The sequence below is a fragment of the Coptis chinensis genome, chromosome 9, assembly GCF_015680905.1.
Source record: "Coptis chinensis isolate HL-2020 chromosome 9, ASM1568090v1, whole genome shotgun sequence".
Classification (NCBI taxonomy): Eukaryota; Viridiplantae; Streptophyta; class Magnoliopsida; order Ranunculales; family Ranunculaceae; genus Coptis; species Coptis chinensis.
The window spans coordinates 15249426-15264184 of NC_141464.1; the positions used below are offsets into that span (position 1 = coordinate 15249426).

Sequence of the window (14759 nt, forward strand, 5' to 3'; positions counted from 1 at the left end):
TGGATGTAACTACATTGAACTAAACTCATAGAATAATTAACTCAAATAATAATTACTATGGAATTGGAAACTAGTTCCAATTGCATTGAACTAACATCAAAAAATAATTAACGAAAATCTGAAACTGGATGCAACTGCATTAAACTAACATCAAAGAATAAGTCACTAAAAATCGGAAACTCGATGCAACTGGATTGAGCAAACCTCAAAGAAGAATAATTAATGGGAAATCAAAAACTGGATACAAATGCATTAACTAATATCAAAGAATAACGAAAAATTGGAAACTGAATCCAAATGCATTTAACTAACCTCAAAAAATAATAAACGAGAAATTAGAAATTGGATACAAATGAATTGAACTAACCTTAAAGAATAATTAATGCAAAATCGGAAACTGAATGCAAATGCATTAACATCAAAGAATAATTAACGGAAAATTAAACTGGATCCAAATGCATTGAAGTAACCTAAAAAAATAACTCACGGAAAATCAGAAACTTGATTCAACTAGATTGAACAAACCTTAAAGAAGAATAATTAACATGATATTGAAAACTTGATGTAAATGTATTAACATCAAAGAATATTTAACTGAAAATTAGAAACTGGATCCAAATACATTCAATTAACCTCAAAGAATAATAAACGGGAAATTGAAAACTGAATGCAACTGCATACAAATGAATTGAACTAATTTTAAAGAATAATTAAGAAAACATGAAACTAGGCAAATGAATTGAACTAACATCAAAGAATAATTAACATGAAATCATAAACTTAATACAAATACATCGGACTAATCTTAAAGAATAATTAACATAAAATCGGAAACTAATACCTCAAAGCATAATTAATGGGAAATCATAAATTGGATGTAACTGCATGACACAAACCTCAAAAAATAAGTAACGAGAAATGGGAAAGTGGAAAGTGGATGCAAATACATCGAACTAATCTAAAATAATATTTAAATTAAAGGAAAATTGGGAAATGGATGCAAATGCATTGAGCCAACCTCAAAGAATAAATAACATAAAATCAGAAATTTGACGCAACTGCATCAAACTAACCCTAACGAATAATTAAAGGAAAATTAGAAACTACGTGCAAATACATCGAACAAACCTGAAAGAATAGGAACTAACCTTAAAGAATGGTTAATGAAAAATCGGAAACTGAATGTAGATCATCTTTAAACTAATGAATATTTTGAAGAAAAAAAAAAATCACTCAATTAATGGATTGGGCTTCTAGTGTATTTATTTGCATAAAAACCTCATTACTATTAAAAGGTTTGTGAATAAAAACCTCTACGTATCCTCATAGCTAGAATCATACTATTATTAGTTCTTCTATTGTTATCCTATCGTTGCTATTTTTTTTCCTCTAATGAAATTGGTTTTTCATTGTTGTTTCTTCTATTACAATTTTTCTTAACCCAATATTTAAATAAGATACAAAGGCGCCTTTTTGTATATCAATAATATTTTTGGGCGTCTACATTTGGAATGGCATTAGTCTCTTCGTTTGATCAAAATGTATATGTAGTTTTTGGACATGTAATTTGGTGGGGTTGCAACGATTCATCATTATGCTTCATCACAAGTTGGTGCTTCTTTTCAAATGTTATGGCTTAAAACTTCAACAATTTTGAAGTTTTAGAATTATACCTAAAAAAAAATGATACTTACAAGCATTTGTATCTAATTAATAACCTACTTATCAAACAATTTAAATTACAACAACAACTATAGCGTTTGTCTTTTGCTAATTACAAAGTTACTGATAGCACAAGCTCATCTCAATGCACTTTCTCATCAAAAGGGAAATAATGGCCACGTTAAGATTATTACAAATATTTTTTCCGAGTCATTAAAAAATAAAAATAAAACACTTTCATTCAACGACACGGTTTAACGTTGTATTATAGTCGGGATGTCTCGACAAGTATAGTTTTACATTGAAAATAGTATTTATTATATCTATTTTCATATGATTGAGAATGCTTCCTATTCAAATAGCTTCAATATGATCATTGCCTCATTGGGCATTCGCACAGGACTTCAATAAAACTTCTATTTTCTAACCAAAAAAAAAAAAATTCAAATGGTTTTTTTCAATAATGAGTTTTTTTTTTTTTATGGAGTGGAGTTTTCACATTACAAGAAATTTGAATGAACAATCAATATAACATTTATATCTCATAGCTCTGCATAGTAGCAAATATTTTTCAGAATAATTTATATAACAACAGCCGTTCGTAGGACAAGTTTAAAAACTAGTTGATAAGTTAAAACTTTACTTTCGTAGTCCAGTGGTGCAAGTTACATTAGCTATCAATATTAGGCGAGGAGAGGACAAACTTACCTGGTTTAACTCAAACAACGGGAGTTTTCTCTGTAAAAGGGGCTTTCAGAACACTAACACAAGACAATGAGTTTGGTGGTATATTACATTTTCTTGGATATATATATATATATATATATATATATAGAGAGAGAGAGAGAGAGAGAGAGAGAGAGAGAGAGAGAGAGTCGCTCCTCGGAACTCTCCTCCTTGACCATCGACTTTAGAATGAGACCACAAAGGCTTTCGGTTTATCGACTAACACTGAAGTTTTCAGACATCTTCAACCTGTATATATGCAAGAAAAACTGAAGCCAACTTACATACTAACGAGATGCAACCTGCACTTGTGTCAAGACCACATGCAAGTTTACTGGCTTCAAGACACAAGAATTGCAATGACCAAAAAGAAATGCTTGTATCCAAGTTCGATCAATGGATCATTCATTAAGCCAGCCGGATGAATTTTGGTGGGGGAAGCTATGGGGTGGTCCTGGAGCAAAGCCGGACATATTAGGATGAATGCCAGTGCCAGATCCAGGAACAAAACCAGACACGTTGGGATGAATGCCAGTACCAGATCCATGAGCATACTGCGACACCAGATTATTACGCAAGCCACTACCTCCTATCAATGGTGTCTGGGAGCCAAAACCAATCATCCTTGTATGGTTCAGCTCATCAAGACGTGGGGCATACCGTAGGATTGCCGATGAAGTCACCTTGCCAGAAGATGAATCCGGTGCCAAACCTGGAGCTATGTACGCAGTAGAAGATAGTGAGCCCAATCTGCTAAAGCCAGTATCTTGACCAGGTGGACGGTTACTTGGAGATAAAGAACCAGGATTTATTCCACCATAACGACGAAGAAGTTGCTGTACATCTGATTCCCTTCTATTCTCCTCCAGCTCATTTGGGTAAGGTCGGCCATAACCATGAAACTGCTCATCCACACCCCGCAAACCATACTGTTGATCATGGGATTTGACTGTTGACCAATTAGTGGTCTCATTTAACCCCTCGGAACTGTACCTCCTGGCAATATCATCAAGATTGTCCATCCCCATGTCACCATACCCTGATTTGAACTCCAGTCCCGAATCACAAAGGCCAGGATGGAAGCGCTGGAGATATTCACTGCCTGCTCTATCAGTCTGGATTTCAAGGACTTCAGATGACCGAACTTCTGCTGAATTTCTGGGATCAGTTGGTATCTTGGCAATCCGCATTGATTGCGTTCCTTCACACTGTGCCTCTTGATTCTCATGAGATCTTTCTCTCTGATAGTTCTGATTATCTCTATTACTATCATTACTAGGCCTGATTTGATCAACTCCAGTATAATGATTGAGTGGAGAACTATGCTTACAGACTTTTGGGACAGCAACCATATTTTCATCAGATCCTGTTTCATAGTATTGTTCTAGAAGACTATTTTTTCGTTTGACATCAGCATACTCATTTTTTAGCTCAGACACGTCCTCATGGTGAACGCGAATTGGAGAAATCTCCATATCCTCTGAGAACTGCAGTTCGTTCTTATTTTCTTCTACATGTGCTTCTTTCTCCTCTTTATAAAGGTGACCCTGCTTCAGTGCTATGGCCTTGTGCTTGGTACTCCAATCAGGATGACTCCAAAGATATAGATGAGGTGGTATCACATTCCACTGCTCTATCTGATTGTCGTTAACGTCAACAGACCCAGGTAAGTAGAAAGACTGAAAAAAAAAAGATTTAGAAATTAATCGCCATAAAAACAATTTTGACACAAATAATATTCAACTTGAATCAAACATAAGATCAATCTTAAGCATTTCAGTACCTTGCCAGAAAGTCGTTCCCCATCCTCCCAAACCAAATCATATGCAGGTTTCTTCTCATCCAGTCTAGTAAAAAGCAAAGTAGATGACAATGTAAAGGAAACATCAAACTTACTTTAATTACTATGGTTCGAGTTACAGTAATAGTATGCGTTAGGGAGGTCCAGTACTAGATGAAAAGAACACACATCACTTATAGGTGGTAGGCATAGTTTCACACTACTTTGCAACTAAAGACTTAGAGAGTTCCTCTTTTCTATACGAGAGAATTGAGTGTACAGTAGTGTATAGGTAGGTAGTAAGCAGTAAGCATAGTTGACCAGATTTCATTCAAGCTAGACGTGCCCAAATCTCTCGTCGGTTCGCTGTTAATTGTTGAAGACTTCTTTTCACGCCATAACTGGGGTGTATGGCTTGAAAGGAGTAGCAGAATTTTGGAAGACAAATATGAAACTTTTGAAAAGATCACAAAATCTACAGTAATGTCAACACTGTTAACTGATCCTGTAATTAGGGGTATTAGATGTGAAGATAGGATGATGTTGAATGGGAAGAGCTTTGCCGTGTTATAACCTGATGTAACAGCTTTCACACCTTTTGTAAGAAACTTTTATTGTTTTGCCGCCCCAAAAAAACACAAAAAATGAACAGGCAAAACCACCTCGACATGTGAAACATAACACATCTCTTATATTATAGTGATCCCACTTAAAGAATTGGATATGACTATCAGATTTGATAAAAGAGTGAGCAGAACGTGCAAATCTATTTGCAGTCAGACTGGTATGTTTAAAGAATTAGGAGAAAGTCAACTTACCTTTCTGTTTCTGGTGGAACAATAAGAATAAGGAGCTTTGGCTTGAACTCAAGGGCCTTGTCAATGAATTTGTTTGCAAGAGCTGCTTTAACCCCAAAAGGAGGATTGAGCCCCATGATCTACTTAAATTTTTTTTTTTAAAAAAAAAAAGGTAAATACTTTATCGAATAACAATGGACCAAAAAGAAACAAATTCTACTTTCTTACCAGATTAGAACCAGTTGGCAGCTCCTTTGAACGGACAGTCATCCAATCTCTCTTTTCAAAACAAAAATCATTCTGCAGGGAAAGATCACAATACATAACCAGAAACATCCAAAAAAAACAAGACCGCTGCAAACATGTTGTCCAATTTTGGCAGCCACTAAAAAATATGTGAAAAACTTTCAGAGCATCGAAATGGTGTAGGGGGGAGACATCCAATATTGTAAAAAAAGAATATGGTAAAAAGGTGGAGAAAGGAAGATCAGGCTATTACCAAAAAAGGAAAGTTACCAACTAGGAGCAGTTTCTCAATTCTGACTTTTCTTGCGTTTCTTTTCATGGTGGATTTTCTGGTTTGTACTTGATGTTTAATTAGTTAGGTGTCCTGTTCCTCGTATTAGCAACTGGAAAATATTAGGTGTTGATGTAATTCTTAAGTCATCAAAATATTCGTATATAGAGATCAGACTAGTACAGTGGTAGGTGAGATCATAGTACAAAATATCCCAATATATCGCGATATTTGGGGATATCTATCCAGATTTCAGAAAAAGATATATAAATATCACGATATGTTAAGAGATATATACGACTGCAAATATCGGCGATATTTTTGACGATATTTGCAATATTTGTGATATTTGGAGATATTTTGCGATATTTGGAGATATTTAACGATATTTTGTGTATATAACAATTTTATTTAATATTTATCATTATATTTTAAATAAATATAAATAATGTATTATGATATATCAAGAAATATCCACAATATCCACGATATTTGTCGATATTTTAGATATATCCACGATATTTGCATGTGAAACAATGTCAAATATCCCCAAAGAGAGGGATATATCCACGATACATATCTAGAATTTGAGTATCGATAAATACCCATATCCTGATATTTTGTACTATGGGTGAGATAGCAGTGCCAAATCAAAATGTAAAATTTAGTGGGCGGGCTTTTAAAACTTAGTGGGCGAGGACCAGAACAGTTTTCAGAGGGGCATACTAGTCGGTTTAGCACAATGAATCCAAAAGACCCTCAACACACGCATCATACAAGAGACGACTCTTTCAGAAGAGATCCAGAACAGGGTCTGGTAATGGGTTCAAATCCAGAAAAAAGATGTCCAGTCCCATGGTCATGATTAATGGGATTTGTGGAATTCCAAAATTCAGCCCATATGCAATCTTTGTTACTTTAGAAATTACGATTTTTATGTATTTTCGTTTTTTAGGATTTTACGCTGTGTTTAGATGTTTCTATAGTGATATTTGAAGTACTTGAAGTAGTTTCAGGTCCCTTCAGGTAGTATAACCAATCTAGTAGTTTTTATTTCCATTTTGAGGTTTGTAGGAGGCTATAAATATGCTCCTAACTTGTAAAACGAACAAAAGCTTATTGACTAATGTCTCTTTGGTATTCCTTGGTAGAATAAACAAGAATTGGATGCCTTTCGAATTTCAAGTAATTTCTTGGTGAATTTCAATTGATTCGAAGGAAGTTCATCGAGTTTCAGGCAACATTGTTTAGACTGATTTTAGAAAAGCAACATTTCTCCACCACGCGCTGCATCAAGGGCCCAACACTTTATACTGTTCCGAACAGATTGATGAAGGTCCAAGCGAAAATCAGAGAGGGTCCAGGTACGTTTACAAAATTCTTGAAAACCAATCAATGATAGAACGTCTTGAGGTAATTTTTTTCGAAGCAAAGAATGAGGATAGATGGAAGGATGATGAAGAGAGAAGACAAACGGGATACCATTGGAGGGTGAAGAGAGCAAGTCCTGGAAATAATGGGGTCAGAGAGCGCATGCAAAAGAAGATTATCAATGAAATTTTGGATGGTATAAAGAAGGGGGCACTATATATATGGGACAGGGTAAATACACAACAGTTTATACAAATGGCCTCCATCTCACTCCATATATTTTCTTATTACTTGATTTTTTGTGGATGTCATCTTCCCACCATAGATAACATCCCTGCAAAAAATACGGTCATTTGGAATTTTCGAAAGATACCAAAAGAGGGTTGCAAAATTTTAAATCCTGCCGTTAAAATAAACTCACATTTTCTAATCAACTTTTGAAAGTAGTAGAGATTTTGAAATTATCTGAAATTTCGTGGAAATGACCTTTATAGTGGTATGATCATAACAACAAAGTACTAGCCCTTAGTTCAGCTCATAAAAGGGTGTTGTAAAACGCCGTTTGGTGGTTTTGCACCTTGAGGCTTAAGCCTCCCAATTTTTTACATATATACAGTGAGGCGTGACTTTCCTAAACTACTCTTTGACATTTTTTACCATTCTGTCCCACTGTTGTGACCACTTGGCCTAATAAGTTCTATAAAGACTAAAATGTCCCTATTAGGTTATGTTTTGAGAATCCAAACATTTTATTCTTTTAGAAATCAGCAACCTCCATTTTCAATCTAGAAAGCTCAATTCTTCTTTGATTTCAATTCCGTCACTTATTATGGCATTCTATAGACAATCTCTCTTCTCACTTCTACCGTCAAGTTTTTCATTCTTTTTTAGGTATACAAGCATGATTTTGTATCGAGTTTTCCCTCTTTTTTTCTACTTAAGCGTCACTACATTTTTTATTATGCTATAGCAATTTTATTAAGATACCATATTGTTTTAAATTTTTCTGAATTTACAGCTATTTCTTCTTGATTTTCCCAGTCCTTTTTTTGATAGAGGCTCGCCTCGTAGAGGCAGAGAGCCTCAACACTATGATGCATTTTTTTAAACACTAAATATATAATCTTGTGTAAGAAAAGAAAAACATCCACGTTGCTCATGGGAAAATTCTTTAGAAACGTTTCAGTTATGTAGACAATTCAAGAGTTAATCTAGCATTTCATTTGTCAACTTGTCATATTGATGCATCTGCAGTTTTTAATACAGTATATAGTGGTGAATATTTTCTCCTTGTAGGCACGGTTTGTTTATATGTGCTGAGTTCTAAGTAGGGAAAAATATAAATAATCCCACATATAAATTATATTGATTCCCAGAGTGATCTATAAGGGGTAACAGCTTATATTGGAAATTTCGGTGACAAGTTAGTAAACTGCTAAGAACCCGCAAAAAAAAACAAAAAAAATAGCCAAGACTTAATCCATTATAAGGCTAATAATGTACATAATTCATGCAATAACGTTTATCCCACAAAGATCCATGACAAACCTAGAGAGACAACCTAATTGGTATTCACAATGGCTACAAGTAATCTTCTAAACCAACAAATATGGAACAATAAAGATTGTTGAATCATTTCTGGTGGCATCAAAATCAAGAAAGCGTTATTCCCAACTCTGTCGGTATAGCACAATAACTTGAAGAGAAAACTATAATTAATATACCCCTCACCAAACACACACACACACAGAAAAAAAGGATCACTTGTGCTTCAGATATGTCTCCGAACAACATAATGACAGTCAGAGAACATAGTTATGGATACTACAATCCCACCATTTCATGGTCACATCTAAAGATGCCAAAGTGGAAAGGTTAACTTTGATATAATTCCTTTATCCAAACTTCAAATGAACAAGTTCTTCAGAGCAACCAAGAAAAATCAAATAGAAATGGTCGGCGTAGTCTTTGATGTTTTCAAGGGACAGAAAGTGTTACATGAAAATCTATTTTCTTATAAAATTACAAATAGAATTTTCCTGTGTTGTAATAATTTGCACAATAATCAAGCACGCTCATAGTTCATTTTATCGATTGTATCCCTAGGTGACTTGATGAATGTATTGATCATCTAAGCTTGTCATCCTATTCTATGAGATACAAAGTGGTAATAAAATCCGGCAAAATTCAGAATACTAAACGAGGTCAAATCTCAGAGGACTGAAAAACTAACATTTCAGAAAATATGGGGAAATTAGGAACTTTTAAAATATATTTCGTTCTGGTTGACCCACGGAAATTGGTATTTCCATGGCATTTGTAAAATGAAAAATTAGAAGGCTTTGTTAATAATAAGTTTTACGAGTCATAATAATAATTCAGACAAGCGACTGCTACCTTTGGCTGAATCACATCGAAATTTATGAAAGAGCATCTCTTCCCAGTTTCTTCAAGCTTTTGTTTCATCAACAAACTGAAATCATTTGCCCCACAGCAGAAATCAACTATCTGCTCAAGAATAAAAGTGCGATCTTATTCAATGAACTAAGGAATGATACTCGTTTCATATCATATGTAGTATGGGGAAACTGCAACACTTTTGCCAGGGTCGTAGGATAAGAGTATACAACAAAAGGAGTATACAAAATTATATTTCACATTACCATTGTAAGAAAGAAATTGAAGAAAGACTAACTCACTATCCAATAGACCAATATTGATGCCCAAAATGAATTAAAAACCTATTTTTTTGTGGATATATCTACCATCATAAAGATCATCCTACAAAAACTCAGCTCGTTTGATAATCTTTAACATTGCCAAAAGATGGTTGCAAAAACTCCACATTTCTGGACGGTTAGATTTTTTTTAAAAGTGGACAACAATTTTTATCTAAGTTATCTAATTAATTAAAACCTAATTTTAGGAGCCGCACAGTATATATATAGGCATATGGGGAGGGATCCATACACAACACTTTTTATACAACACGCTTTTTTAGTTGAATCAATGGCTAATACATTGTGATATGATGTTCCCACTATAAAAGATCATATCCACAAAATTTTATATCATTTCGAAATCTCTAACCCATTAAAAAGTTTATTTGAAAATGTGATTTTATTTTAACGGTCAGGATTTAATATTTTGCAACCCTCTTTTGGCATCTTTAGAAAATGAGGCTATTTTTTGCATTTTGTAGGGATGTTATCCATGGTGGGGAGATGATATCTACAAAAAAATCAAGTCGTAAGTAATTTTTTATAGTGAGATGGAGGTCATTGTATAAAAAATGTTGTATAGTAATCCTGTCCCTATATATATATATATATATATGAACTCCACCACCAAAAGTGGATTTATAAGATGAATTGAGGGCTGATTTTTGGTGAAGATAGTCTTCTCATAATAGAGAATCTTCCTACAAAAAATCAGCCCAAACGAAAATGTTTAACCTTATCAAAAGTTGTTTTGAAATTTGAAAAATCTGAACCGTTAGATAATTTTATAACACTGTAAGCAAATTTTGATACATCTAGACATCTTCAAATGTACTGATTTTTTCTAAGGATGATCTATATTGTGGGAAGAACATCTCCACAAAAAATCAGCTTCTAATTCATTGGTTTTCATGGTGGAGTTTCTTTGGAGTTCGTTTAAGTGGAATTCATATAATGGGCAGGATATATATATAGGAACCCCTACATATATATACATACATCGGGCTGGCTACGTCGACATACAGAAATGACATACGTAGCCAGCTGAATTTTTGTAGAGTTGATCTTTATGGTCAGTAGATCATGTCTACAAAAAACTAGATTTTAATTCATTAAGGTTTGGATTGTTGAGATTTCGTTCTTAGTTTATTAACTTAAGTATGTACTTCTAAGAGCGGGACATATATATATATATATGTCGGTCAGGCTACCTTGACACCCATAATTGACTTTCCTACCCAAAAATATACCTACACAATGAGTTGGGAGCTGATTTTTGGTAGGTAAGATGTTTCTACTATGTAGATCACGTTTACCAAAAATCAGCTCATTTCGATATGTACAGCCTTGGCAAATTTGCTCTACAAAACTGAAAAAATTTGGGCCGTTAAATAAATTACAATCTCAACCACAAATTTTGACAAGGCTAGACATCCAGCTGAGCTAATTTTTGGTGGAGATGATATCCATATTGAGGAGATCACATCCACCAAAAATCAGCCCCTAACTCATTGTGTAGGTCCATTTTTGGGTGAAGTCAATTAGGGGAGTTATTTAGGGGTGTCAAGGTAGCTTTACCGTATATATATGTCCGTGTCCTAAACTTTGTAATATCATGTGCAATATCCTAGTATCAATACCTTTGTACGTATTCCAATGTTATAAGCTCGAAGGCCTTATGGAGAGAGCTCATGTTCAGGTGGGATATGTAATCTCAACTTAGGTACTTGTGTACTCAGTGAAGCCATCTTTGTTCTCGAATTCATAACAGCCTTAGTGCCTTCCGAAAGATGTTATCATTAACGGAAATATTTTACACTCCTCACTTTCATATTAGTATATTATAAATAATTATGTTGCTATCCATCAAAATAAGCCCTTTCTCGTTATAATTTGGCAATAAGCAGGGAACTATGAGATCTAAGAGGAACCGGCTCACAAGTACATATTAAAAATTAACTTAGACTATATCAAAGTACATATCAAAAATCAAAGCATGAATGAATAAAAGTTCTTACCATGTCACCACTTTGAGTGTACCAATGAAGCTTATCAACAATCTGCACACCAGAAAAAAGGCATCAACTATCAATAATCTGCACAAACAATCTGCACAATTTAAGTTCTAAAGAGTACGAAGTTGCTTTTCCTTGTACACAAATTTGAACTCTGAAATTTTAAGAAACACCTGTCTAGGCAAGTAATCTTGTGTATAACCGACAAGTACTAAACTTTCAATACCATCCAATGCCCTGACATTTGTTTGTGCTGTACAATATGGCGCGCTATAGACAATATGTACACACATAGCAAGGGACGAAGCACAAATCTTAACTTTCAGTACCATCTAATCCCCTGGCATTTGTTTGTGCTCTACAATATGTTGTTAAAGACACTATGTACACACATAGCAAGGGACAAAGCACAAATCTAATCAAACTAGGCATCTATATGTGTCGACCTTAGACAGTATACACACCTAATATCAAAGATAAAATGTACTTTGCTGAATAGAACTAGGTAAGCTTTGGTAAAACAACGAGCTACCTACACTGAATTGATTAAATGACTGAACTGAACTAGACAGATAAGTTGCAACTCTTTCAGCTAATAACCTAGGCAATCTGTTTGATAAATTGAAATGACTGAATCTGGTAGGTTGATGGCATGTAAATTTCTTTTTCCAGGAAGCTATTCGTAATTTTTGTTTGTAAATTTACATCCATAAAGAAAAATTAAGATAACACAAATTACGATATTGGTATATGATTTTTCCTTAACAACCCACAAACTTTTAAAATTACAAACAAAAACATAAAATCACCACTTAAGGTCATCCTCCCAAAAAGTTCACCGCACTCTATTTATTACTTTTATGAACAAATTAAGAACAACAACAACAAACAAACAAACAAAAATAATTAATAAACCCATTATTATTAGTGCAATGATCTAAGTACTAAAAATTGGATTTGCCTACATGACCACATAATAATAATAACAGCTGCCATTTTTGTAATTATAAATCATTTATATCTTCTCATCACTATTACTACCATAGTACCATTATGTGAAGAAATGTTATTATTGATTTTGCTATTTTTAATTATTTTGAGTAATAATACGATAGATCCTATAGTCATTCATCCCCAAATTCGTAGCTATCTTTATAAGTATTTTTAGGGAATTTTAAAAGTTAGGCTATTTCTATTTTTAGGGTATTTTTTATTATGAATTCCATGTTTCTAATTCCATTAGAATTGTTTATAAAATAGGTTTCTAATATCAAAGTTGTAGAAGGTTATAAATTGAGTTGTATGCCATTGGCCATAGTTAGAGTTGATGACTAACAAAGTTTTGTGAGTTTAGAGAAAGGCTTCTCAATTAAGTTCTTTGTGTTCTTTGAGAGGAACAAGGTTGTGGAACCCATAAATCGACATACGCTTTGGATTTACATTTTGGTCATACGTGACGATCAAATTGGTATTGGAGCTAGGGTTCAAGGCTTCTACACCCTTCAAATTCTGGTTAAAAAAAAACGCTTCTGCAATCACTGCCATCACCTTCCACTTCCACTGCAACTTCAATCAACGGTTCTTGCCATCACCACCACCATCAAAGAAAAACAAGGGTGATATAGAAAGGGGTTGGGAGAGAGAGGAATCCAGCAATCAGACCATCTTATCTTTTCGTGAAAGTCCTGGTTTTTGTTCGTGATTTCCTATTCACCTTCTATTTTGTTCGTGTTCACACTGTAGTATCCATACTAATCATCAGCCCATCAAACCCATATCCAGTGAGGTCCAATATTTTTCCTTTTTCGTTATGTTGATAGTCGTACAGTAAAACCAAGCCAAGCGCAATCCACTGTAGTGTTTCTGGTCCATCCCATTACGCCATCCAGTTTAGTCCACCAATTAGCACACTGATCCCAGCACAGCAGTGATCAGTCAAGGATGAACCACAGTAGACTTGTTTCTGAAAAATCAATTCAAACCCACTTTCGCTCAAGTTTTGCCCACACTGTCAGTCCACCATAAATCCACCTTTATTTATTTTTATTGTGTCAAAAAAAAGTTTAACACGGCTAGTACCAAACCAAAAACTATAGAGGAGCTTTTAATGTGAAACACGAAGAGATCGAGCTCAGCTTGGGTGGTTTAACTACTAAAGTTTCTGCATTGCAATAAAATTTTGGCAATTTGAACTACGAGGTTTCCGGTTTGATTGAAAAGTTCAACAAAAAGGAAACGGGTATTACTGCAATTTGGAGTTTATTGGAAAATGGGATGCACCTCGCCAGCTGAATTTATAACTAACACAATACATGCAGGTTAGGGATGGTGTGGCTCCAACCCATTGGGAACAAAATTTCAAAGTTGAGGTTATTCCTGAATTTCATGGTACAAACAATCCCAATGATTATTTGGATTGGAAGGGCATTGTACATTATGTGTTTAGCACAAAAGATGTACCAGATAATAATCAGGTTACCAATATTGCAACAAAATTCAGGGATAGAACAAAATTCTGAAGGAATTGTTTTGCAATATCAAAACTAGGATGACTTGAAGCGTGATATCCGTAAGAAAAACGTTCCATATAATTTTAGGAGAGTGCAACACCAAAGTTCTTGCAATGTGTATACTTATGCATATGCTCATAGTGGTTTTCATGACGAAATGTGTTCGAGTTTTTTCATTTATTAATAGTTTGAAATCTCATATGAAGAAGGGTAATATGGTGTACACATTAGCCGATGCTTATAACAAAGCTAAATATTTGGAGCAATGGGTTAGCGATTTGAGATTTGTTTGGTTCTTCATCTGTTGAGAGAAGCCAAATGAGTAGGGGTGTGCATAAAACCGACAAAACCGAAACGGTCGATTGTGGGTCGGTTCGGTTAAGAATACGTGAAAACTGATAGGATAGGATCGGTTCGGTTGTCAGTTTAGTCACAAACCTGATCCGAACCAACCAGCTATATATAATATACTAGAATATACATATTTAATTTAATTTAAATTAAGAATATGTGAAAACCGGTCGGTTCGGGTCGGTGAAACCGTAACAGAGTCGGTTCGGTTTGAGTATCAGTTACGTTGGAAATTGGTTCAGTTCGATTCGTTTAGTATAACACAATTGATTCGGTTCGGTTAGTGTAACATATAAACTGATAGGGTCGG

General features: G+C 34.4%; 1 protein-coding gene across 2 annotated transcripts in view; it reads right to left on the reverse strand.

Moving 5' to 3' along the window:
* Nucleotides 1-2172: 2172 nt before the first annotated feature.
* Nucleotides 2173-14759, reverse strand: part of LOC147474913 (protein ENHANCED DOWNY MILDEW 2-like) — a 49142-nt gene continuing 36555 nt past the window's right edge. For both annotated transcript variants that reach the window (XM_086583881.1, XM_086583879.1), the window contains exons 14-19: nucleotides 11592-11633; nucleotides 9251-9361; nucleotides 5194-5265; nucleotides 4987-5105; nucleotides 4172-4235; nucleotides 2173-4067 (exon numbers count right to left, since the gene is read on the reverse strand). In XM_086583881.1, coding sequence (XP_086440007.1) covers nucleotides 2790-4067; nucleotides 4172-4235; nucleotides 4987-5105; nucleotides 5194-5265; nucleotides 9251-9361; nucleotides 11592-11633 — 1686 coding nt within the window. In that variant the 3' untranslated portion in view covers nucleotides 2173-2789. The remainder of the gene's footprint in view (nucleotides 4068-4171; nucleotides 4236-4986; nucleotides 5106-5193; nucleotides 5266-9250; nucleotides 9362-11591; nucleotides 11634-14759) is intronic.